Genomic DNA, 26,000 nt, shown 5'->3' on the forward strand with positions numbered 1-26,000 from the left:
CGAATCCTGCAGAGGTACACTCCGTTCACTGCCGGTTTTTCCAGGCCAAGTATTTGGACCTGCGGCCCAACAAACTTTGCAGCGTGCTGTTGAGGCTAGTAAATCTCAGCAACAGTTTGTTGACCTACACCAGACTTCCAGGCCTCAGCCAGTCAGACTTTTCACTGTACATCCAGGCTCCCGTCTACTTCCAGAGCTGCACGTGCCTTCACAGTTGAGAGCCAGCTCTCCCAGCGGCCTGCCTTTTGGGAGCCTACAGGCAGACCCCCGAGAACTGAACGGTTTCACAGAGCTTCCAGTAATCGCACCCAAAGGTCCTCAGGGATGCGAGGCAGAGGTGGTCGGGTCTGACTGCCAACATTTGGTCCCCAGCCGTTTTTCACTAACTCATCTCAGGTACTGGGAGGCCCAAGTTCAAGATCCATGGGTAATAATAATAATACATTTTATTTGTACCGCACTTTATATTTGAATGCAAATCTCAAAGTGCACATAAAACAGCAATAAAAGAGATAAGATAAGATAAAATTACAATACATCATACATACATTAGTTAAAAACAAGCTAAGTTAACTAACTAAGCTTTTCTAAAAAGGAAGGTTTTTAATACTTTCTTAAAAGCATCCACCGTCTGTGGGGCCCTGAGGTGGTCTGGGAGGGCGTTCTACAGGCGGGGAGCAGCAGCCTCGAAGGCCCAGTCCCTCATGGTCTTGAGCCATGTCCTGGGCGGGAGCAGACGGTGCTGTTGGCCTGACCGGGTTCTGCCAGAGGTATGTGGAGTGAGGAGGTCAGTGAGGTAGGTGGGGGCATCACCATGGAGACAGTGGTGGGTGTGCAGAAGGATCTTGTACTCTATACGGAAGTGAATGGGGAGCCAGTGGAGGGTGTGAAGGATGGGGGGTGATGTGCTTGTGTTTCCGCACCCTCACCAGGACCCTGGCAGCACATACTGGAGCTTTTGAATGCTCCTGCCAGGGATCCCAGTGAGGAGTGTGTTACAGTAGTCCAAACTGCAGGAGACAAAGGCATGGACGAGCCTCTCCGCAGCCGAAAGGGAAAGTGAAGAACGGAGTTTGGAAATATTACGGAGGTGGAAAAAGGAGGTTTTGCAGATGTTATTGACATGACTGTCAAAAGAAAGGTGGGGGTCAAACCTGACCCTGAGATTGGTAACAGAGGGAGAGAGGGGAATGCTATGGCCAAAGAGAGAAATTGAAGTAATGAGAGAGGAGTGGAGGTGGTAAGGAGTACCGGTTTGAATGGCTTCTGTTTTTGAGCCATTCAGCTGTAGGAATTCTGTCTCATCCATGCCCCCATCTCCTCCAGGCAGGAGTTGAGGCGGGAAATGGTGGCAGAGGGAGGAGCGGAGGGAGTGACCTTGATATAGAGCTGTGTGTCATCAGCATAGCAATGGAAGTGGATTCCATGCCTGCCAACGACACACCCGAGGGGAAGCATGTAAATGGTGAAGAGGGTGGGACCGAGCACGGAGCCCTGGTGGACCCCACAGGTGACAGTGTGGGGGAGAGATTTAGCGTCCCCCAGGACCACATGCTCAGTCCGGTCAGTGAGGTAGGAGTGAAACCAGTGAAGGGCAATGTGGGAGAGACCATTGTAGTGCTGGAGACGGTGCAGGAGGATGTGATGGTCTATGGTGTCAAACGTGGCAGTGAGGTTGAGAAGGAAGAGGAGGGAAGTGGAACCAGAGTCAGAGGCCATCAGGAGGTCGTTGGTCACTCTGATGAGAGCTGTCTCTGTGCTATGGGACGGGCGAAAACCGGATTGAAATTTCTCATATAGATTATTACATTTGAGATGATTGTGAAGTTGAATGGAAACTACTCTTTCAAGGATTTTGGAGATGAATGGAAGATTACTGATTGGACGGTAATTTGAAAGGGGTACAGGGTCAAGGGTGGGTTTTTTTAAGAAGGGGTTTGATAAGAGCTGTTTTTAGGGAGGTTGGTACTGTTCCAGTTTCAAAGGAAAGATTGATTATTTCAGTAATGATTGGACTGATGGATGTGGAAAGGTTTTTGAGCAGAGGTGAGGGAAGGGGATCTAGGGAGCAAGTAGATGGTTTGGAGATACGGTTAACCTTCTCGACCTCCTGCTGCGTTGTGAGGGAGAAATGAGGAAGATGTGGGCCAGGAGTAGTTAGAGTGTCAAAGGTGGAGCTGTATGTAGATGAAAAAGTAGAACGAATATTAGCAACTTTGGAGATGAAAATTTCAAGGAAGTGATTGCAATTGGCTACTGTTGGAGTGTGGTATGAGGGGATCTGAGGCTTAAGGAGGTGTTTAATGGTGGAGAATAGTTTTTGGGAATTACCTGTGTTATTATTGATTATCGTGGAGTAGTAACCGGACCTAGCTGAAGAGAGAGCTTTTGCATATGATTTTTGATATTCTCGGTAGGCCAACTTATGCACCGTCAGGCCATATGTTTTGTAGGCCTGCTCCAGGACGCAGCCAGACCTTTTCATTGCCCTAAGCTGGTCAGTAAACCAGGGAGCTGAACGGGTGAAAGTGACAGTACGAGTTTTAAGTGGAGCATGAAAGTCCAGGATGGAGCTGAGGCTATTGTTGTAGTAGTCCACAAGGTCAGCAACTGATGAACCTGGGGAGCAGAGAGTAGTTGAAGGTTGTGTTTGAAGGAGGAGGATTCATGTTTTTGATGTTCCTAAATGTTATTTGTCTTTTTGATTTCGTGAATTGGGAAAATGTGGGGATTCTGATACTGATTGCCTGGTGGTCAGAGGCACCAATGTCAAAAACCTGCAGATCTGTGATATGAATGGAGTCTGTAATTACCAAGTCCAGTGTGTGACCTTTGCTGTGTGTAGGGCCTTTAACGAGTTGTTGTAGGTTGAGACAGTCCAGAACTTGTTTGAAATTAGAGGCTTGTAAGCATGTATCTGAGTCCATGTGTATGTTGGCATCACCAATCATGAGAATATTTGAACAGGATGTGCAGAGTGAAATGAGAAAATCATGAAAGTCAGAAATGAAGGATGGATGTGGTTTAGGGGGCCGATAAATGAGGGCAGTTGTGGCAGAGAATGGGTGTTTGCAGTTGAAGACGAGGCTTTTGAAAGAGCAGAAGGATGGGACTGGTAGAGGGGATAGCTCAATGTTGCTGCGGTATAAAACACCAAGGCCCCCACCACGGCCAGTTGTACGGGCCTTTTCTAGGTATAAATACCTGGGGTGGGTAGGCCTCATTGAGTGAAGAGAAAACCTCAGGCTGGTGCCAGGTCTCACTGAGGCACAAAATGTCCAACCCCTTTTCCACAATATGGTCATGGATGAGTCCTGCTTTATTTGAAAGTGACTGAACATTTAATTGTTCAAGTGTGATGAATTTTTGAGAGTCCAGTTTATTTATTGGGCGAAGGACACTATAATCCACTCCGGGTTTTCCTTCTCTCCCGCGTTCCCCTGCACTATTAGTAGGCAGTCTGACAGTGCTCTGATGACATCGCGACTGATGACACAGATGTTGCGTGACCGGACGCGCAGCAGACCAGAGGGACGTGATGGAGCTCTCGCCGCCGTGTTTCAGAGAAATGAACCGGCAGCCCGATCCCCGGTGGATATACCAATGTCTGCGTGGCAAATCCGGAGGCGATGGTGGCGATGATTTTCCTTCGTGCAGGCACAGCGTTGAGCTGTCAGCCGACATGCTGTGCGCGGCAACGTTAGCACCGGTGCTCGTTGTTGTTAGCACTGTACCCGGAGGGCAGCGACCGGCAAGGGCTAAACAGGCCAGGGCGATAATCCACAGCGTCAGCAGAGATAACAGACAACGTGTGAACATCCAGTAAGAAGTCGAGGTGACATGGTGTTTGTGTTGGATGATGAGAAGAGGATATTGCAGAGCCACTGGAGCAGCGGGTAGCTGCAGCGTTAGCTCCACATGCCCAGACCAGGGGCCCTCAGGCTTTCTAGCCCCCTTGCGGAGACAGCTTCGGGAGATCATAAAACTGGAGGATCTCCAAAACACAGTCTCACTGCAGAAACCTGACGATGGGTCAAAGGATCCAGTTGAGTCCCCGGTTCACGGAGAGAAACCGTTCGAGCTGCTCCGTATCAGTCCAGGTAAGTAATGGGAGTCCGAAAACTGCATCAATAACACTCACAATGTAGCAAAAGAGTGTTATTAAACTTCACTGTAGCTGGACTGAGAGCTACAATGAACAAAACCAGTAAGTTTGGGCGGACTTTGCAGAGAAGCGGTGAACAGTCAGAGGCAGCGTCCTCGCTCTTCTTCCAAGATCCTTGAACCCTTGGATCCTTGAATCCTTGGGTGATTACAACCTTGTTCAAGGGTAACAGTATTCAGTTCAGATGTCGTCTTCCAAAGTTCAGTGTGGTGAGGATGATTGTTGTTTCCCACCCAGTGAAGTCTGCCGCCCTACAACAAGAGTTTTTGGAACTCCTGGAGAAGGGAGCCATAGATGAACTGTGAACTGCCAGTTCACAGTTCAGACCAGTTTAGAGGGTTCTATTCAATCTGCTTTCTTGTTCCAAAGAAGGATCAATCAATCAATCAATCAATTTTTTTATATAGCGCCAAATCACAACAAACAGTTGCCCCAAGGCGCTTTATATTGTAAGGCAAGGCCATACAATAATTATGTAAAACCCCAACGGTCAAAATGACCCCCTGTGAGCAAGCACTTGGCTACAGTGGGAAGGAAAAAACTCCCTTTTAACAGGAAGAAACCTCCAGCAGAACCAGGCTCAGGGAGGGGCAGTCCTCTGCTGGGACTGGTTGGGGCTGAGGGAGAGAACCAGGAAAAAGACATGCTGTGGAGGGGAGCAGAGATCGATCACTAATGATTAAATGCAGAGTGGTGCATACAGAGCAAAAAGAGAAAGAAACAGTGCATCATGGGAACCCCCCAGCAGTCTACGTCTATAGCAGCATAACTAAGGGATGGTTCAGGGTCACCTGATCCAGCCCTAACTATAAGCTTTAGCAAAAAGGAAAGTTTTAAGCCTAATCTTAAAAGTAGAGAGGGTGTCTGTCTCCCTGATCTGAATTGGGAGCTGGTTCCACAGGAGAGGAGCCAGAAATCTGAAGGCTCTGCCTCCCATTCTACTCTTACAAACCCTAGGAACTACAAGTAAGCCTGCAGTCTGAGAGCGAAGCGCTCTATTGGGGTGATATGGTACTACGAGGTCCCTAAGATAAGATGGGACCTGATTATTCAAAACCTTATAAGTAAGAAGAAGAATTTTAAATTCTATTCTAGAATTAACAGGAAGCCAATGAAGAGAGGCCAATATGGGTGAGATATGCTCTCTCCTTCTAGTCCCCGTCAGTACTCTAGCTGCAGCATTTTGAATTAACTGAAGGCTTTTTAGGGAACTTTTAGGACAACCTGATAATAATGAATTACAATAGTCCAGCCTAGAGGAAATAAATGCATGAATTAGTTTTTCAGCATCACTCTGAGACAAGACCTTTCTGATTTTAGAGATATTGCGTAAATGCAAAAAAGCAGTCCTACATATTTGTTTAATATGCGCTTTGAATGACATATCCTGATCAAAAATGACTCCAAGATTTCTCACAGTATTACTAGAGGTCAGGGTAATGCCATCCAGAGTAAGGATCTGGTTAGACACCATGTTTCTAAGATTTGTGGGGCCAAGTACAATAACTTCAGTTTTATCTGAGTTTAAAAGCAGGAAATTAGAGGTCATCCATGTCTTTATGTCTGTAAGACAATCCTGCAGTTTAGCTAATTGGTGTGTGTCCTCTGGCTTCATGGATAGATAAAGCTGGGTATCATCTGTGTAACAATGAAAATTTAAGCAATACCGTCTAATAATACTACCTAAGGGAAGCATGTATAAAGTGAATAAAATTGGTCCTAGCACAGAACCTTGTGGAACTCCATAATTAACTTTAGTCTGTGAAGAAGATTCCCCATTTACATGAACAAATTGTAATCTATTAGACAAATATGATTCAAACCACCGCAGCGCAGTGCCTTTAATGCCTATGGCATGCTCTAATCTCTGTAATAAAATTTTATGGTCAACAGTATCAAAAGCAGCACTGAGGTCTAACAGAACAAGCACAGAGATGAGTCCACTGTCCGAGGCCATAAGAAGATCATTTGTAACCTTCACTAATGCTGTTTCTGTACTATGATGAATTCTAAAACCTGACTGAAACTCTTCAACTAGACCATTCCTCTGCAGATGATCAGTTAGCTGTTTTACAACTACCCTTTCAAGAATTTGAAAGGGTAGTTGTCTTTCCATGACAAAAACTCCTGTAACAGTGGAATGTGCCATTCATTTCTAAACTGGACGCTGTCTTGATCCAGTATGTCGTCTGACAAGCACAGGAATTGTGAAAAGACGTGGACATCAGCACTTTTTTGGCACATTGAGACAGACGTGCGGAGGAGTTCCGCGCATCGTGGCGGAGCCACATGGCACAAAGCAACGCCGTGATGAAGCCTCACAGGACATGTTGGGGCATGTCCAGCTCATGCTCAATTTCTCGGATAATCACATGACTGAAAAGCAACCGACAGCCGTCTGAAATCCACCTGAAAGCCATCCTGTGAGACCAACACAGAGGTGGTTTTGTGCCGTGTCATGAATGGCTCCGTGGCGCGTCCCTCCGCTTTTCTTTCCATGAAAAAAACTCCTGTAACAGTGGAATGTGCCGAAAAAGTGCTGATGTCCACGCCTTCTGCCTTTTTGTGAAAGTCAGACGACGTCCCGGATCAACAAAGCCTTCACGTTGGAAGTGATCTGGTTGTTTCAGCGGGGTTTGAGCCTGTCGATCGGCGCTCGGAGCGCGGCGCGCTCTCAGCAGTTGTGGGCGGTCTTTAAACCGTCTGGATCACTCCTTAATCTGTGTAATCCCCATAAAATCGTCCCTGAAAGCCATCTAAATTTTCCGAATGGTGTCCACCTGGAGGTCTCTCACAGTTTCTGGAAAAATTTGATGCGGCAAAGCTCCAAATCATTCAGACATTTATTCGCAATAAAAAAAAACGACGAGAGGGGTGGACCAGTGCTCACACAAAGCCTGCTCACAGGTGAATGACGCAGCCGACAGGCATGAAAAAAACTCACGCATACGCACGAAGGTTCAAGCTTGGCTGATGCAATCACACGTGATTCAAATCCATATGGTTTTTGAAAAAAATAAAAAGGTCGGATACCTTTCTAACATACCTCGTGTACAAGTCCAGGGGTCTTCAGCCTCCTAAAGTTACGTGCCATTCCACCAGAGGGGTGTCCACCTCCTGGGCTGCACTGAGAGGTGTTCCTTTGAGTGATATTTGTGCTGCTGCTACGTGGGCTTCGTCCTGTACCTTCACCTGCTATTACAGACTGAATGTGGCTCCTCCTGCGGTGACTGCAGTGGTGTTGTCTGCCTCCACTCCCCACTGCTGATGTTAGGTAAGTGTGACTCTTCGTGACCTTGTTGGTATTAAGTCATCCACGTGCTAAGCACCGCCCTCTGGCAGTCAGTAGGAATGAAATAGAACGAGAGTTATGAATGTAACTGAGGTTCTATGAATTCTGGATGACTGCCGGAGTTGCTTGTCACTCAGTCTTGCGAGTTAATTCCGAAAAGAAACGAGCGCTGGGTACGTCTGGTGTATAAAGACAACCAGTATCGTCACCCAGGTCACATCCAATGGCGTGACTTTGTTGGTATATATTCTCGACCTCTCTGTGCTTGCGAGGTCCTCTGGCGGTCATCCGGAATTCATAGAACCATAGTTACATTCGTAACTCTCGTTTTCCATGACCCAGGTCAAGGCTTTGCTCCACCACCCCACCCCTACCAAGGCCAAGGAATAAAGAAGATACCCCCCCGCCACCCCGTTGTGGTTAATTACCAAAGTAACGTCAAGACCAGCAGTTGTGAAAACATGTGAGGGACTACATCACGTTTCAGTTTGAATCATGGGGGGACAAATTACACTTTAATGTTTCTTCAGTGTTCATAAGCTGAAAGCAAGTTAAAATTTATGACCATGGAACGTTAATAGCAGAACCCTTTTTCTATAAATTCCAAAACAATTGTAATTTCAATTCATTTTTAATTTATTTTCATTTATATAGCGCCAAATCACAACAAAGTTGCCTCAAGGCGCTTCACACAACTAAGGTCTAACTTTACCAACCCCCAGAGCAAGAACACAGGAGACAGTGGTAAGAAAAACTCCCTCTGATTATTTGAGGAAGAAACCTCAAGCAGACCAGACTCAAAGGGGCGACCCTCTGCTTGGGCCATGATACAGACACAAATGACAAAATATGTCATCAAGAGCATTTTGAAAGTCGTCAGATTTAGCAAGAAAGTCGCTAAGTTGGCAATACAGAATGTAAACACGCAATGCAAACTCACCTGTGCACAGCCCTGTACCAATCCGAACTTCCCGTACTGAAACTGTTCAATACAAATACATGTACTGTTACACCCTTTGTGAGAGCCGTCTCTGTGGAATGATATTTTCTAAAAGCAGACTGCAGTGGCTCAGAAAGATTATTCTCAGTAAGATAGTTTACGAGCTGCCGTGAAACCACTTTTTCCAGAATTTTAGAGAAAAATGATAGATTTGATATCAGCCTATAGTTTTTCAATACGCTAGGGTCAAGATTTGATTTCTTAAGTGATGGTTTAATCATTGCAGATTTGAAACATTTAGGAACAGATCCAGAAGTTAATGAGAGATTAATAATTTCCAGCACAGTTGGCCCAAGAGTGGACCACAGGTCCTTAAACAGTTTTGTTGGTATAGGATCAAATAAACAGGCTGTGCTTTTTGTTGAAGTTACGAGTTTTGTCAGCACACCTATTGTCATATTATCAAATTCTGTAAATCTAGGTAATGGCGCCCACCTCAATAGCAGGGTGTAGTGGCTGGGTTAAGGCATGCTTTGATATGTATGTTTAACCTAATGTCATCTGTTTTCTTCTCAAAGTAATCCAAGAAGTCTTGTGCTGTAAAAGGACAGCGACTTACAGGTGATTGTCCATGAATAAGTGTTGCCATCGTGTCGAACAGGAGCTTTGAGTTATGCTTGTTTTTGTTGATCAAATCAGAGTAATAGGTCCACTTTGTAGCCAGTAATACATGCTTATAATCTAAGATAGCATCACGTCACCTTAGGTGGAACACTTCTAATTTTGAACTACGCCATTTCCGTTCTAGACTTCTAGCTTTATGCTTGAGGTCATGCAGGTAATCATTGAACCAAGGTGACTGTGTTGTGGGGTTAACAAAGGTAGCGCAATCATGTTGAGTGTAGTTTTGAGCGCTGAGTTTAAACTTTCCACAAGACTTTCTACTGATTGGGCATTTTCCAAACGTGAAGCTAAGATATCAGACAGTCTAGCTTCGAGTTCAGTCTTAGTTGAGGAGTTGATGCATTGCCGTAGTGATAAATAAGGTTGTTGTTCCACTAAACATGGCAGCGAAACTGTAAACCTAATAAGTGAGTGATCAGAAACCACTGATGTAAGAGGCATGATGTCAATATTTGTGACAGCAATACCATGTGTGAGAACCAAATCCAGGGTATTTCCTCTAATGTGCGTCGAGTTCTGAATGCATTGCTGAAGTCCTAATGCATCCACAATTTCCATAAATGATTTGCAGAAGGGATCAGAAGGCTTTTTTATATTAATGTTGGAGTCACCAAAAATCAGAATATTATCTGCACTAGTTGATAAGTTAGAGATAAACTCACCAAATTCATCTAAGAATTCAGAGTATGGGCCAGGGGGCCTATATACAGTGACAAAATAATACAGCTGATTTTTATCTTATAAAATAAATGTGCATATTTTGTTTCAAAATTTGTATATTGCATGTCATCACCTTCCTAAAATAATGGCCTAAGTCATGTTTTTAAGAAAACACAAAGGAAAACACAAGAGCTTCAGTGGCTGAGTAGAGTTTCATTTTCCTGAAGCAGCTGCAGTTCTTGAAAACCTTCAAAAATTGCTTAAGTCACATATTCGTTTGACTTAGGCAAAATAATATGGCTGAAGTTACACTCTTGAGATAGGCCATTATACAACTGGGGTGGAATTGCATGATCTCCTCAACTGAAGATTTAAGTGATTTTAACACAGGTGGCCAGCATCATAGGGAGATGATTATTTTATAATCATTTATATATGATTATTTCATTATTTTAGGAATGTGACGATATTAAAGATTGTTTGACTCGTTTTAATTGTCCAAACCTGTTATGTTTAGCAGGAACGCGTACAGTACCGTTATCATACAAAGCAACAAAATTACTGTTAAATATACATGCTGATAAAATGGCAGCAATCCATGTGCCTTGAACATGGTTCTTGAGAATGCCAAAACTTTGAACATTCTCGGACGAGACCTAGAAAAAGAGCCTGAATCAATCAATCAACTTTTTTTCTTATATAGCGCCAAATCACAACAAACAGTTGCCCCAAGGCGCTCCATATTGTAAGGCAAGGCCATACAATAATTATGAAAAACCCCAACGGTCAAAACGACCCCCTATGAGCAAGCACTTGGCAACAGTGGGAAGGAAAAACTCCCTTTTAACAGGAAGAAACCTCCAGCAGAACCAGGCTCAGGGAGGGGCAGTCTTCTGCTGAGACTGGTTGGGGCTGAGGGAAAAAACAAGGAAAAAGACATGCCGTGAAGGGGGGCAGAGATCGATCACTAATGATTAAATGCAGAGTGATGCATACGGAGCAAAAAGAGAAAGAAACAGTGCATCATGGGAACCCCCCCACAATCTACGTCTAAAGCAGCATAACCAAGGGATGGTCCAGGGTCACCCGATCCAGCCCTAACTATAAGCCTTAGCGAAAAGGAAAGTTTTAAGCCTAATCTTAAAAGTAGAGAGGGTATCTGTCTCCCTGATCTGAATTGGGAGCTGGTTCCACAGGAGAGGACCCTGAAAGCTGAAGGCTCTGCCTCCCATTCTACTCTTACAAACCCTAGGAACTACAAGTAAGCCCGCAGTCTGAGAGCGAAGCGCTCTAATGGGGTAATATGGTACTACGAGGTCCCTAAGATAAGATGGGACCTGATTATTCAAAACCTTATAAGTAAGAAGAAGAATTTTAAATTCTATTCTAGAATTAACAGGAAGCCAATGAAGAGAGGCCAACACGGGTGAGATATGCTCTCTCCTGCTAGTCCCCATCAGTACTCTAGCTGCAGCATTCTGAACCAACTGAAGGCTTTTTAGGGAACTTTTAGGACAACCTGATAATAATGAATTACAATAGTCCAGCCTAGAGGAAATAAATGCATGAATTAGTTTTTCAGCATCACTCTGAGACAAGACCTTTCTGATTTTAGAGATATTGCGTAAATGCAAAAAGGCAGTCCTACATATTTGTTTAATATGCGCTTTGAATGACATATCCTGATCAAAAATGACTCCAAGATTTCTCACAGTATTACTAGAGATCAGGGAAATGCCATCCAGAGTAACGATCTGGTTAGACACCATGCTTCTAAGATTTGTGGGGCCAAGTACAATAACTTCAGTTTTATCTGAGTTTAAAAGCAGGAAATTAGAGGTCATCCATGTCTTTATGTCTGTAAGACAATCCAGCAGTTTAGCTAATTGGTGTGTATCCTCTGGCTTCATGGATAGATAAAGCTGGGTATCATCTGCGTAACAATGAAAATTTAAGCAATACCGTCTAATAATACTGCCTAAGGGAAGCATGTATAAAGTGAATAAAATTGGTCCTAGCACAGAACCTTGTGGAACTCCATAATTAACTTTAGTCTGTGAAGAAGATTCCCCATTTACATGAACAAACTGTAATCTATTAGACAAATATGATTCAAACCACCGCAGCGCAGTGCCTTTAATACCTATGACATGCTCTAATCTCTGTAATAAAATTTTATGGTCAACAGTATCAAAAGCAGCACTGAGGTCCAACAGAACAAGCACAGAGATAAGTCCACTGTCCGAAGCCATAAGAAGATCATTTGTAACCTTCACTAATGCTGTTTCTGTACTATGATGAATTCTAAAACCTGACTGAAACTCTTCAAATAGACCATTCCTCTGCAGGTGATCAGTTAGCTGTTTTACAACTACCCTCTCAAGAATCTTTGAGAGAAAAGGAAGGTTGGAAATTGAAGGTGCCTGAAAGCCAAAACTGAGACTGGAGGTGTTGCAGCACTGATTTTGTCCAGCTCCTGTGTCTGTGTGGACAAGCTGCTTCATGATTGTGTAGAATGTTGGGGGATTTTTGTTGAAATGGGAAGATTTGAACATATTAGATGTATTTATTTAAAGCTTGGCTGAACAACGATCAGCAGTGGAGCTCTTTGTATTACTGATTCTGTCATTGTATGGATTTTCTGCCACTTGAACTAAGCCTGTAGGGCCACAGACTAATGGAGCTGGAATTTTGAGTTTCCTTATTCAGTTTCCACAAATGGTTATCATTGAGACAGAACTTCAGAATCCTCTTCCTCCTATTTCTCCTGCAGCAGTTTCTGTTGGACAAGTCGGAAGTTACTGCCATCCAAAATGGAGCCACAAAGTCAATGAAGCTGAAATTTGTAATTCCCATCCACAATTTCTGCAGGAGTAATTGTTCAAAATCTGTCAAAGCTTCACATTGATATTCCTCAGTTCAGGTCAATTAATTTTATTTATATAGCACCAAATCGCAACAACACTGCCTTCACACGAGTAAGGTGTGACCTCACTAACTCCCCTGAGCAAGAACTCAGGGAACAGTGGTCAGGAAAGCTTTAATCAGCTCCTCAAAATATTCCCTCCACCTTCTCAACACACACTCTTCACTTGTCAGCACATTACCATCTGCATCTTTTACTTCCCTAACCTGCAGCACATCCTTTCCAGCTCTGTCACTTTGTCACAGGTCCTTTTCTCCTTCCTTATACCCCGTCACACTAGAAGCTAAATGCCGTCTGAATAAAAATTCGGCTGCCATTCGGGCAAAGTCGAGGCGCATTCGAAAACCTCTGGCAGCATTCTGAGTGCACTCCAAACAGGCAGCCAGCCCGAACTTAGAGCATGTGCTTTCTACTTTCGAGGTGCATTTTAGGTGGAAAAATATCGAACAGCAGTCAAGATCGATTCTAACTGCATTCTGACTGCGTTCTAAATATTCTCACATAATCACAACAACATTCAGAACAGTCTGATCATGCTTGAGAGACATTCGCCATGGTCAGCCATGTCAAATCCTGCTGGCATGTCCCGGACTGCACCGGGGTGCACAAAGGAAATATGGTAATGTGCAAAGTCTGTGGCACACATTCATTTTGTGAAGTAGACATGAATATTGTGCAATCATACAGACAACACCGTGTGCCACTCTGAGTCCATGTGTCTCAGAGCCGCGGGGCAGCGCACACATCTGGACGGGGTGTTGCCTCCATAATAATCATATTGTCACAGATACATTGTCATTCCCTCTCATGGGTAATGTATCTGTAATATTGCGGTTGTCATAGCTGTAACACCATGTGCAGGTGCACCGCTGCACAACAGTGTGTCAATGTGTTTCAGTGGCTTGGCATGGCGCAGCACAGCGTATTTGAACGGGGTGTCACAGCTGTAATACGCATCATATGTCACATTGGCAGTCCATCGTCTGAGTTAGAAGATGTTTGTCAGCTTTCAGGCTCCTCTCCTGTGGAACCAGCTCCCAATTCAGATCAGGGAGACAGACACCCTCTCTACTTTTAAGATTAGGCTTAAAACTTTCCTTTTTGCTAAAGCTTATAGTTAGGGCTGGATCAGGTGACCCTGAACCATCCCTTAGTTATGCTGCTATAGATGTAGACTGCTGGGGGGTTCCCATGATGCACTGTTTCTTTCTCTTTTTGCTCTGTATGCACCACTCTGCATTTAATCATTAGTGATTGATCTCTGCTCCCCTCCACAGCATGTCTTTTTCCTGGTTCTCTCCCTCAGCCCCAACCAGTCCCAGCAGAAGACTGCCCCTCCCTGAACCTGGTTCTGCTGGAGGTTTCTTCCTGTTAAAAGGGAGTTTTTCCTTCCCACTGTAGCCAAGTGCTTGCTCACAGGGGGTCGTTTTGACCATTGGGATTTTACATAATTATTGTATGGCCTTGACTTACAATATAAAGCGCCTTGGGGCAACTGTTTGTTGTGATTTGGCGCTATATAAAAAAATTGATTGATTGATTGATTGTAATATTATGTTATCATGGCTGTAACACCCCTTTCAGATGCGCAGCAAGTGAGTGCCTCACGGAGCCGTGGAGCAGCGTGCACATCTGAACAGCCTGTCGCAGCTGTAATACACTTCATATGACAGTTACAATAGCTAACATATCAAGGAATGGCAACCAAGCCATCACATTATGAATAGAATAAATAATCACCTTTGGAGCAGCTCCCACTGCTCGGCGGACGCCCGCCAGCCTGCAGCCTGTGATGTAACCCATGTGATCCTGGGAGCAACCTCAGATAGTGACAACAGCCAAGTATCAAGGGCAAATGGGCCGCCCACTACGACATAAATACTTCATGTGACGCGGTGTCCAGCGCGTGACGTCCAGCCAGGCAGCGGGGCACACAGCTCCTCTGTGAGGTGTCCATTGGTCGGCTGATGAGTGAGCCTCGTATTATCCAACCGATCGGCAAAATCAGATCACACCGCAACCATGCGGTGCACATGATGTCCGATCGGTCAGCTGCACTGTGGAGTGCGTGATGTCATCACAGATTTAACACACATCGCACATGACACATATTGGGGGCTGTTCGACAACAGCGATTGGACACGTGGGTGTTGACATGTTACATTTCACGACCATATACTGCTTGTCATAACAGGTGCATGCACTGGTGATGACGGCTGTGCTTGGAGGTGATCTGACAACTGTGATAAACTGATCTCTTGTGCACCACAGTGATGCGGACATCAGCAGTCCTGCATTACATGATTACAGTCCGTACGTTGGACGACATTCGGGGTCCTCTAGGGAGAAGAGATTCTGGCAAACCGTCCGACGCCTCGGGAGGCAGAAGCAGCTCTCCACCGGCACTGTTTACGGTGTGGGTGGGGAGCTGTTGACCTTGACTGGGGATGTTGTCGGGCGGTGGAAGGAATACTTCGAGGATCTCCTCAATCCCATCGTCACGTCTTCCGAAGAGGAAGCAGAGACTGGGGACTCAAAGGCGGACTCATCCATTACCCAGGTTGAAGTCACAGAGGTGGTTAGAAAGCTCCTCGGTGGCAAGGCTCCTGGGGTGGATGAAATCCGTCCCGAGTACCTTAAGTCTCTGGATGTTGTGGGACTGTCTTGGCTGACACGCTTCTGCAACATCGCGTGGCGATCGGGGACAGTGGCTCTGGATTGGCAGACCGGGGTGGTGGTCCCTCTGTTTAAGAAGGGGGACCGGAGGGTGTGTTCCAACTATAGGGGATCACACTCCTCAGCCTCCCCGGTAAGGTCTATTCCAGAGTACTGGAGAGGAGAATTCGACCGATGGTCGAACCTCGGATTCAGGAGGAGCAGTGTGGATTTCGTCCTGGTCGTGGCACACTGGACCAGCTCTACACGCTCCATGAGGTGCTCGAGGGTTCATGGGAGTTCGCCCAACCAGTCCACATGTGTTTTGTGGATCTGGAGAAGGCGTTCGACCATGTCCCTCAGGGTGCCTGTGGGGAGTGCTCCGGGAGTACGGGGTCCGGGGTTCTTTGCTAAGGGCTATCTGGTCCCTGTACGACCGCAGCAGGAGCTTGGTTCAAATTGCCGGTAGTAAGTCAAACCTGTTTCCAGTGCACGTTGGCCTCCACCAGGGCTGCCGTTTGTCACCGGTTCTGTTCATTACCTTTATGGACAGAATTTCTAGGAGCAGTCAGGGTATAGAGGGGGTCTGGTTTGGGAACCACAGAATCTCGTCTCTGCTGTTTGCGGACGATGTGGTTCTGTTGGCTTCGTCAAATTAGGACCTTCAGCGTGCACTGGGGCGGTTTGCAGCTGAGTGTGAAACGTCCGGGATGAAAATCAGCACCTCCAAATCCGAGGCCATGGTCCTCGACCGGAAAAAGGTGCTTTGCCCTCTTCAGGTCGGTGGAGTGTCCTTGCCTCAAGTGGAGGAGTTTAAGTATCTCGGGGTGTTGTTCACGAGTGAGGGACGGATGGAGCATGAGATCGATAGACGGATCGGTGCAGCATCTGCAGTGATGCGATCGCTGTATTGGACCGTCGTGGTGAAGAGAGAGCTGAGTAGGGGGGCAAAGCTCTCGGTTTACCGATCGATCTACGTTCCGATCCTCACCTATGGTCATGAGATTTGGCTCATGACCGAAAGAACAAGCTCGCGAGTACAAGCGGCCGAGATGAGTTTCCTCCGCAGGGTGGCTGGGCGCTCCCTTAGAGATAGGGTGAGGAGCTTGGATTCGGGCCGCTGCTCCTCCATGTCGAAAAGAGTCAGTTGATGTGGCTCGGGCATCTTTTCCGGATGCCCCCTGGACGCCTCGCTGGAGAGGTGTTCCGGGCACGTCCCATTGGGAGGAGGCCCCGGGGAAGACCCAGGACACGCTGGAGGGACTACATCTCTCGGGTGGCTTGGGAATGCCTTGGGGCTCCCAGAGGAGCTGGTGGAGGTGTGTGTGTGGATCGGGAGGTCTGGGCGGCTTTGCTTGAGCTGCCACCCCCGCGACCCGACTCCGGATAAAGCTGAAGAAAATGGATGGATGGATGGATGGTTATGTTGGCTTGTTTTACACTAGATGCCCTTTCTGATAGAACCCAACACATTCGTCTTGGCTTGGAACTGACACTCAGAATGTCCTGGCTGCAGAAGGGTAAATGGTGGAAATCGGTCAGTCCATTAAATCGCAAGCCCTTCAATCTTTGGCAGAGATGTTTAAGATCAAAGCTTCAAATTGTAACTGCATTTGTTTTATTGGACATGTCCAAATGTTGTGCTCTGTAAAGTAGGCCCGTAGGCCTGCCCACTACTGGAGACAGGATTTTGAATTTCCATACAGTTTTTGTTTGTTTGAAGTGTAAATGTTGGAAATTGGTCAAAATGTCAAATTGCTGCTTATCCAGCTGTTCTTATCTGAGGTTTAAGATTCAAATCACAGCTCAAGTGGTTCTTTTTGGATCACTCTACTGTAAATTTTTGTCCCATGCAGACTTGGCCCGTAGAGCTGCAGACCACCAGAGCTGGAATATTACATGTCATGCAATTTCTTTATGAAGTGTACTTGAAATTGGTCAAACCTCAGATTGCTCCTCCTCAATTTCAATTTCAATTTATTTTCATTTATATAGCGCCAAATCACAACAAAGCTGCCTCAAGTCACTTCACACAAGTAAGGTCTAACCTTACTAACCCCCCAGAGCAAGAACACAGGCAACAGTGGTAAGGAAAAACTCCCTCTAAGGAAGAAACCTCAAGCAGACCAGACTCATAGGGGTGACCCTCTGCTTGGGCCATGATACAGACACAGATTACAGAAAATTTTGTGCGTCATGCATGTGTACAGAATGGGAGGCCTGCAGAAGAAGACACCCACACCCATCTCTGGATGGAGCTGCACCTCAAACAGAGAGAAAAAACAGAATCAGGCATCAGAAAGACAACAAATACAGTATAATTTGTCAGCATTAAACAAGAAAAACAGAATAAATACTAAGGTGATCGCCGGCCACTAGCCCTAAACTTCACTAAAAGACCCAGAATTTAGGTAAAGTTGAGGCCGCGGCACGCTCCGTTTACTAATAAAATAAATTAAGAGTAAAAAGCGTATGTCAGTATGCTAGCCATACGAAAGGGAAAATAAGTGCGTCTTAATCTGGACTTGAAATTCTCTACAGAATCTGACTGTTTTATTGATGCAGGGAGATCATTCCACAGAACAGGGGCATGATAAGAGAAAGATCTGTGACCCACAGACTTCTTATTCACCCTAGGGACAGAAAGTAGTCCTGCACCTTGAGAACACAAAGCCCGGGCCGGTACGTACGGTTTAATTAGGTTAGCTATGTAGGGAGGTGCCAGTCTGTGAATAATTTTATAGGCTCGTAGCAGAACCTTAAAATCTGATCTCACTGGGACAGGAAGCCAGTGAAGAGATGCCAAAATGGGTGTAATGTGGTGAAAACTTTCTGCTTCGTGTCAACAGTCTTGCGGCAGCATTTTGAACCAATTGGAGACCCCTAATGCTGGACTGCGGTAAACCAGAAAATAGAACATTGCAGTAGTCCAATCTAGAAGAGACAAACACATGGATCAGGGTCTCAGCATCAGCCATAGACAGGATGGGACGAATCTTCACTATATTTCGTAGGTGGAAGAAAGCAGTCCTCGTAATATCTCTAATGTGGAGGCCAAAGGACAACGAAGGATAAAAAATTACCCCAAGGTTTCTCACTTTGACAGTGTGATGTATGACACACGAACCTAGGCTAAGCGTTAGCTGGTTAAATTGTTGCCGATGTCTCACTGGACCAAGAACCATTATTTCAGTCTTATCAGAGTTAAAAGTACAACCCCAATTCCAATGAAGTTGGGACATTGTGTGAAATGTAAATTAAAAACAGAATACAATGATTTGCAATTCCTCTTCAACCTATATTTAAGAGATTTTTTTTAATGAAAGACGTGCGGACGGATTGCAGCGTCGGCTCGCAGCCGCCGCGACGCTCCAACACAGGAAAAACACCTCTGTTGGAAGCCTTAAGGACAAGTTGGAACATGTCCAGCTGTTAAACAATTTCCCATATACTCACTCCACTGAAAGCCATCAAAAGCCGCCTGGATTTTACAAATGGTTATCAACACAGAGGTGTTTTTCCTGTGCCGCCGCACCACGCCGGCTGCATCCCGACTTTCATTAAAAAAAATCTCCTTTAACAGTGGAATATCTGGATAAAATGCTGAAACCGACTTCTTCTGAAACTTCTCTGTTCTCTCACGACGTCCTGGCTCAATAGAGCCTGAAATGTGGAGATTTTCAGCTTGAAACAGGCTGACGACGGCGCCTGAGAGCGCTGCGCGACCTCTCGCACCGTGGGAAGTCCTTAAAGCGACAGTATCACCTCAAAATCTCTCATCAGCCGTTAAAATTTTCACTGAAAACCAGCTTAATTTTTCGATCCGTGTCCACTTCGATGTGTCTCACAGGTTTAGAAAAAATTTTGATCAAAAAAAGCGCCAGTCTCTCAGCAACTTCTCAGACAAAGGAATTCCGAGGAGGGGCTGGACGACTCCTCCCACAAGGAGTGCTCACAGGCGAATGACGTCACCGACAGGCGTGGAAAAACTCACGCATGCGCACGAGGGTTCAAGCATGTCTGACGTAAAAACATATGAATGAAATCCATATAGTTTTTGAAAAAAATAAAAAGGACCTATACTTTATTGACAGCCCTCGTATTTAATGTTCAAACTGATGAACTTTATTATTTTTTTCCCCAAATATTTGCTCATTTTGAAATGGATGCCTTCAACACATTTGAAAAAAGCTGGGACGGGGCAACAAAAGACTTGGAAAGTTGATGAATGTTCAAAGAACTCCTGTTTGGAACATTTAACAGTTGAACAGGTTAATTGGAAACAGGTGAGTGTCATGATTGGGTATAAAAGGAGCATCCCGAAAAAGCTCAGCCATTCACAAGCAAAGATGGAGTGAAGATCACCACTTTGTGAACAGTTACATGAAAAAAAAAGTCCAACAGTTTAAGAACAATGTTTCTCAATGTTCAGATGCAAATAATTTAGGGATTCCATCTTCTACAGTCCATAATATAATCAGAAGATTCAGAGAATCTGGAGATCTTTCTACACATAAGCGACAAGGCTGAAAACCAACATTGAATGTCCGTGACCTTTGATCCCTCAGGTGGCACTGCATTAAAAACTGACATCATTGTGTAAAGGATCTTACCGCGTGGCTCAGGAACACTTCAGAAAACCATTGTCAGTTAACACAGTTCGTCGCTACACCTACAAGTGCAAGTTAAAACTCTACCATGAAAAGTGAAAGCCAAACATTAACAACATTCAGAAACGCCGCCGCCTTCTCTGGGCCTGAGCTCATTTGAAATGGACAGACACAAAGTGGAAAAGTGTGCTGTGGTCTGATGAGTCCACATTTCAAATTGTTTTTGGAAATCATGGACGTTGTGTCCTCCGGACAAAAGAGGAAAAAGACCATCCAGATTGTTACCAGAGCAAAGTTAAAAAGCCAGCATCTGTGATGGTATGGGGGTGTGTTAGTGCCCATGGCAAGGACAACTTACACATCTGTGATGGCACCATCAATGCTGAAAGGTACATCCAGGTTTTGGAGCAACACATGCTGCCATCCAAGCAACGACTTTTTCAGGGACGTCCCTGCTTATTTCAGCAAGACAATGCCAAGACACATTCTGCACGTGTTACAACAGCGTGGCTTCGTAGTAAAAGAGTGCGGGTACTAGACTGGCCTGCCTGCAGTCCAGACCTGTCGCCCATTGAAAATGTGTGACGCATTATGAAGCGCAAAATACGACAACGGAGACCCCGGACTGTTGAACAACTGAAGTTGTACATCAAGCAAGAATGGTAAAGAATTCCACCTACAAAGCTTCAACAATGAGTGTCCTCAGTTCCCAAACGCTTATTGAGTGTTGTTATAAGGAAAGGTGATGTAACACAGTGGTAAACTGTCAGGTCCGTCACCCTAACTGGACCTGGCACTTAAACTGTGCCTGAGATCGTATCCTTCAAAACACAGTTTCTCAAAGCACAATCACATAAAAAGAGACAACATTAGACAGATCTCTTTTGTGAGCTTTGCGCAAAGGGGAGAAGCTTCGGAGAGAGCGTACAAACCTCAGACCAACCTTGCTTCTCCTGCTCCTCTCCGCCGCCCCTCCGGCGCTTGCTCTTTTATTAGAAGAAAAAAATCATAAACAATACAACGTAGCATCAGGGTACATTGTGTTTGGGGAAGGGAGGGGTGAACGGTTGCTTGTGAGTTACGGTTTCCTGTGAAACATGCTCGTTTCTTTTACCGAAAGAAGGGAGTAAGCAGTTAAGTTTCGATGTCAGAGTCCTGAAACAACCTTTAGTTCATCACTGTGGCTGAGCAATCATTTAGATTAAATGCAGCATATATGACTGGGTACATAATTATTATGATTGAATGAGTCAATGAAATATAAAAGAATATAATTCAGACAATAATGAATGTAGAATCCTTTAACAAGTCAGCTAAGACACATATTCTTTCAGTCTTGTGGCTGGTTTCACTCCCACATCACACAGATAACAGATAGTTGATACAGTTCATTTCACAAGAAGCAGAAACTTAACTAAGACTACTTTTGATTACACTGAATATCATGTAAGCAGGCAATGATTAATTAAATAAATGATAACAACTCATAAAATCTCCATCATAAACATACCACTGTCCCAGCTTTTTGGAAACATGTTGCAGGCATCCGTTTCAAAATGAGCAAATATTTGCACAAAAACAATAAAGTTTATCAGTTTGAACATTAAATATCTTGTCTTTGTGGTGTATTCAGTTGAATATAGGTTGAAGAGGATTTGAAAATCATTGTATTCTGTTTTTAATTTACATTTTACACAACGTCCCAACTTCTTTGAAATTGGGGTTGTAGGAAGTTGCTAGACATCCAGCTTTTCACTGATGCAAGGCAGTTCTCGAAGGATTTTATGTGAATGAGATTACCAGCAGTTATCGTCATGTGTAATGGAGTATCATCAGCATAATCGTGAAAACGCCGCAATATGTGACCAAGGGGTGCAATATAAAGGGAGAAAAGCAGGGGGCCTAAGACGGACCCCTGTGGAACCCCAAATTTCATGTCAGTAAGGTTAGCGGTAGTGTTATTGTACAAAACACAGAACGACTGGTCCGGTATGATGTCAACCATGCAAGGGCACTCCCAGTGATCCCAAAATGATTTTCCAGCCTATCAAGTAGAATATGATGATCCACAGTATCAAACACGTCACTGAGATCTAACAGCACCAGAACCGTAGTGGTGTCCGAATCCATTGCAAGCAGAAGCTCATTCACCACTTTAGTGAGAGCCGTCTCTGTGGAGTGATATTTTTTAAAAGCAGACTGTTGTGGCTCAAAAATATTATTCTCAGCAAAGTGGTCCACAACCTGCCATGAAACCACCTCCAGTGGTTCTTCCCGGAAAATCAATTTGTTTTGCGAGGATTGATTTGATGAGCGTGTCTTCCTGCCGTCTTTACCTGAGACACTGAATAGCGTCTGTCAGTTGCTTGTGCATCTCTGGTTTCTTGTTACACCCTTGAGACAAATCTCATTTCCTACCTTACAGTATTTACAGAATGTCTTTGAAACCCATTTAACTCATCTGGCTGATCTCAAAGCAGTGCCGTTGTCATTTCCTAGGCTACGAAACATCGAGACGCTGTCGAACCTGTTCCGCTCCGTGCTGCTGCTCTCTCCAGGTAAACACTGTTTTATCTTTCCCATAATGCATGCTGATGTACCTACACAGGCAGCTGGCTGCCAGACACTCCATCAAGGCGACGATGATGGAGCCAGGTTACACGTGAAAGTGAGAGGATGAGTCGGTCTGTGTCTGTCTCATCTCATCAGATATATATATATACGAGGTCTGTGAGAAAACTAGCCGACCTTTTTATTTTTTCAAAAACTATATGGATTTGAATCGTGCGCTTGCATCAGCCAAGCTTGAACCTTCGTGGAATGTGCCGATAAAGTTCTGATCCCGACCTCTTCTGAAACTTCTCTGCTTGTCACACGACATCCTGCATCAACAGAGCCTTAAATTTGTTAGTGATCTGCTCGTTCCAGCCTGTCGATGGCCGCTCGGGGTGCGGTGCACCCTCCGCCGCCGTGGGCCGTTTTTAATCCAGTTTTAATGGTCCTTAATCCGTGTGATACCGATAGAATCTTCACCGAAAGCCATCTGAATCTTCCAAATGGTTTCCATCTGGCTGTCTGGCAGAGTTTCTGAAAAAAATTTCATGGAACAAAGCGGCAGTCGCTCCGCCATTCCTAAACAATAAAAATCCGACGAGGGGGTGGACCAGTGCTCACTCAAAGCCTGCCCACAGGCGAATGATGCAACCGACAGGCGTGAAAAAAAACTTGCGCATGCGCACGAAGGTTCAAGCTTGTCTGATGCAAGCACACGATTCAAATCCATATAGTTTTTGAAAAAAATAAAAAGGTTGGACACTTTTCTAACAGACCTCGTATGTATATATATATATATATATATATATATATATATATGTGTATATGTGTGTACACACACACACGCACACACACACACACAGTGGCTTGCAAAAGTATTCAGCCCCTTGGTATTTCACACTTTTTAATTTATTTCAAATACAAAAAGCAAATCAGGCTTCTCAATATAAAAAAATATTAAAATTATCTTCCTTAAACTCAAACTGAAAGTAAATCTCTACAACGTGATATAAATTAAAAAATAAAAAGCCAAGATGATGGGTTGCATAAGTAATCAGCCCCTTTGGTATAATACCTGTAAATAATCAGTTTAATTGCCAGTTTTCTTCAGACAAATCAGGGGATGGATACATTAACATTTCCAAGTCACTGAATATGTCTTGAACTTTATTTACATCAGTTATGAAGAAACAGTTTGACACTCTGTGGTAGATCTGTGTGGAGTAGACAGTTCTCAAAAACTGAGTGACTGTGCAAGAAGGAGAAGAGTGAGGAAAGCCACCAAGACACTCAGACAGCCCAGAAGAAGTTACAGGCTTCTGTGGCTGTAATTGGAGAAATTGTGCACAGTGCATGTTTTGTATTTATTATCTCCAGTTATACGGCTTCATGATGAAGTGGGACAGAGGAGGATTTTCTTTCACCAAAACATAAAATCTAGGCTTGCATCTCAATGTACCTTCTGGCAAATTGTAGCTGAACTTTCAGATATTATTTTTAATAAAATCCTTATGTCCTTTGTGTGGGAAGGATGCCGAATGTCCAAGTTCCCAGATAATGTGACCAGGGAGCTGGTGGTAAAGAGAAATGCTTTTGCGGTGGTGAAGCGGAAGCTGCAGCAGTGTAATGTGAGGTACACTCTGGCGTACCCAGCAACGCTCAGGGTGAAGTGGAAGGGCAAGAATATGAATTTCAAGTCAGCGACAGCAGCCAAGAAATTCTTAAATTTTAGCCACGATGAGGGAAGTGAGGAAATTACTGCTACCAAGTGAAGAACCACACACAACGTGCTGTTCGCGTTTAGTCGGAGGGAGGGGGCTGGATCAGCTGTCATCTAGCAGGGAGAGAGACAGAGAAGAGCGGGTTTTTCACAGTTTTTGTTTTGCCTTTTGGGCTGTAGAGCAGCCGTAATACCATTTTTATGTTGTTGGTGGTGTTACATATGTTCGAAATGTTCCTTTTCTGTGTTAGTTTTATTTCAGTGGTGGCACCAGTTTTGGGGGTAAGAAATGGGGATATTTTTGTGTAGAATGTGAAGTTAGAGGTTCAGAGTATACTGTAATTTCTCCCTGCAATGACTGGGAAATATGTTAATTTCTTGCAATATTAACGGAAGTGGAAATCCAGCTAAAAGATGCAAAATATGGTCTTAACAAATCAAGCAGACATAGTTTTTCTCCACGAGACCCACCTGAATCAGGGGGAGGAATTCAGAGTGAGAAGAGGATGGGCAGGTCACATGAAAATTCAGTAAGGTATATCTTACCGTATTTTGAAATGATAGGACAAGACATGAACATTGAAAACTTTGACGGAGGTCTGTCTTGGTGTTTTCCTTTTATGAAAATGTGTCAGCTCTCTATCCGCGCGAGGACTACCGTGGTGCAGCAACTGCCAGCGGATTACAAAGAAAAGCTGGCCATTGTCTGCACCTACTGCATTAACAAGATAACCGAAAAAAAGAACCAGCCCAACCACATCACCAACATGGACGAGGTCCCCCTCACCTTTGACATCCCCATGAACCATACTGTGTAGAAGGGGACCAGCACGGTATCCATACGCACCACAGGCCATGAGAAGTTGACTTTCACTGTTGTTCTTGGTTGCCATGGTAACGGAGAGAAACTACGACCCATGGTAATTTTTAAGAGGAAAACGCTGCCAAAAGAAATGTTTCCAGCCGGAGTCATCATTAAGGCCAATCAAAAGGGCTGGATGGACGAGGAGAAAATGAGTGAGTGGCTGAGAGAAGTGTATGTAAAGAGGCTGGATGATTTTTTTTTTCCACGCATCACCGTCCCTGTTGATCTGCGACTCCATGCGCACCCATCTCACCGCTACTGTGAAAAACCAAGTCAAGAAAACTAATTTGGAGCTTGCCATCATTTTGGGAGGACTAACTCCAACCGCTGGACATTGGTGTGAACAGGGTGTTGAAAGTGAAGTTGCAAGTGGCTTGGGAGTGATGAATGACAGACGGCGAACACACCTTCACTAAGACGGGAGGCAGCACCGGGCAAGTTACGCCACCATATGTCAATGGATTGTGGATGCCTGGGCTCAGGTATCTACTTTAACTGTTGTCCGAGCTTTCGCGAAAGCCGGAATCATTGCTGAACAGCCACCTGGCAACGAGACTGACTCCGACGATGATGAGAGGGAACCTGGCGTGTTTGATGGCGAAATTGCCCAGCTGTTCAATTCAGACACAGAAGATGAGGACGTTGATGGATTTGTGACAGAAGAATGATAAAAAATAATGTGAGTATTGTTAAATAGTAAAATAATAGTAGATACTAGAATAAAGTCCAAATAAACTCAGTTTTGCTTCTGTGACCTTTTTTTTTTTTTTGTAGACTGTATGTTTTAACATGTGCCTTATAATCAGGTGCACCTTATGTATAGGATAAGTACAGAAATGGACCCCATAATTGAGGGTGAGCCTTATAGTGCAGAAAATACAGTATATATTATATTCCAATTCTAAGGTGGAACTATGTTAGTATATAAAG

At 44.6% G+C, this 26,000-nt stretch overlaps 1 protein-coding gene across 1 annotated transcript in view; it reads left to right on the plus strand.

The window, feature by feature from the left end:
- Positions 1–26,000, plus strand: part of lig1 (ligase I, DNA, ATP-dependent) — a 140,092-nt gene that overhangs the window by 37,398 nt on the left and 76,694 nt on the right. Inside the window, exon 10 of the mRNA XM_034183730.1 lies at positions 22,432–22,490. Coding sequence (XP_034039621.1) covers positions 22,432–22,490 — 59 coding nt within the window. The remainder of the gene's footprint in view (positions 1–22,431; positions 22,491–26,000) is intronic.

This window comes from Thalassophryne amazonica, chromosome 12, assembly GCF_902500255.1.
Source record: "Thalassophryne amazonica chromosome 12, fThaAma1.1, whole genome shotgun sequence".
NCBI lineage: Eukaryota > Metazoa > Chordata > Actinopteri > Batrachoidiformes > Batrachoididae > Thalassophryne > Thalassophryne amazonica.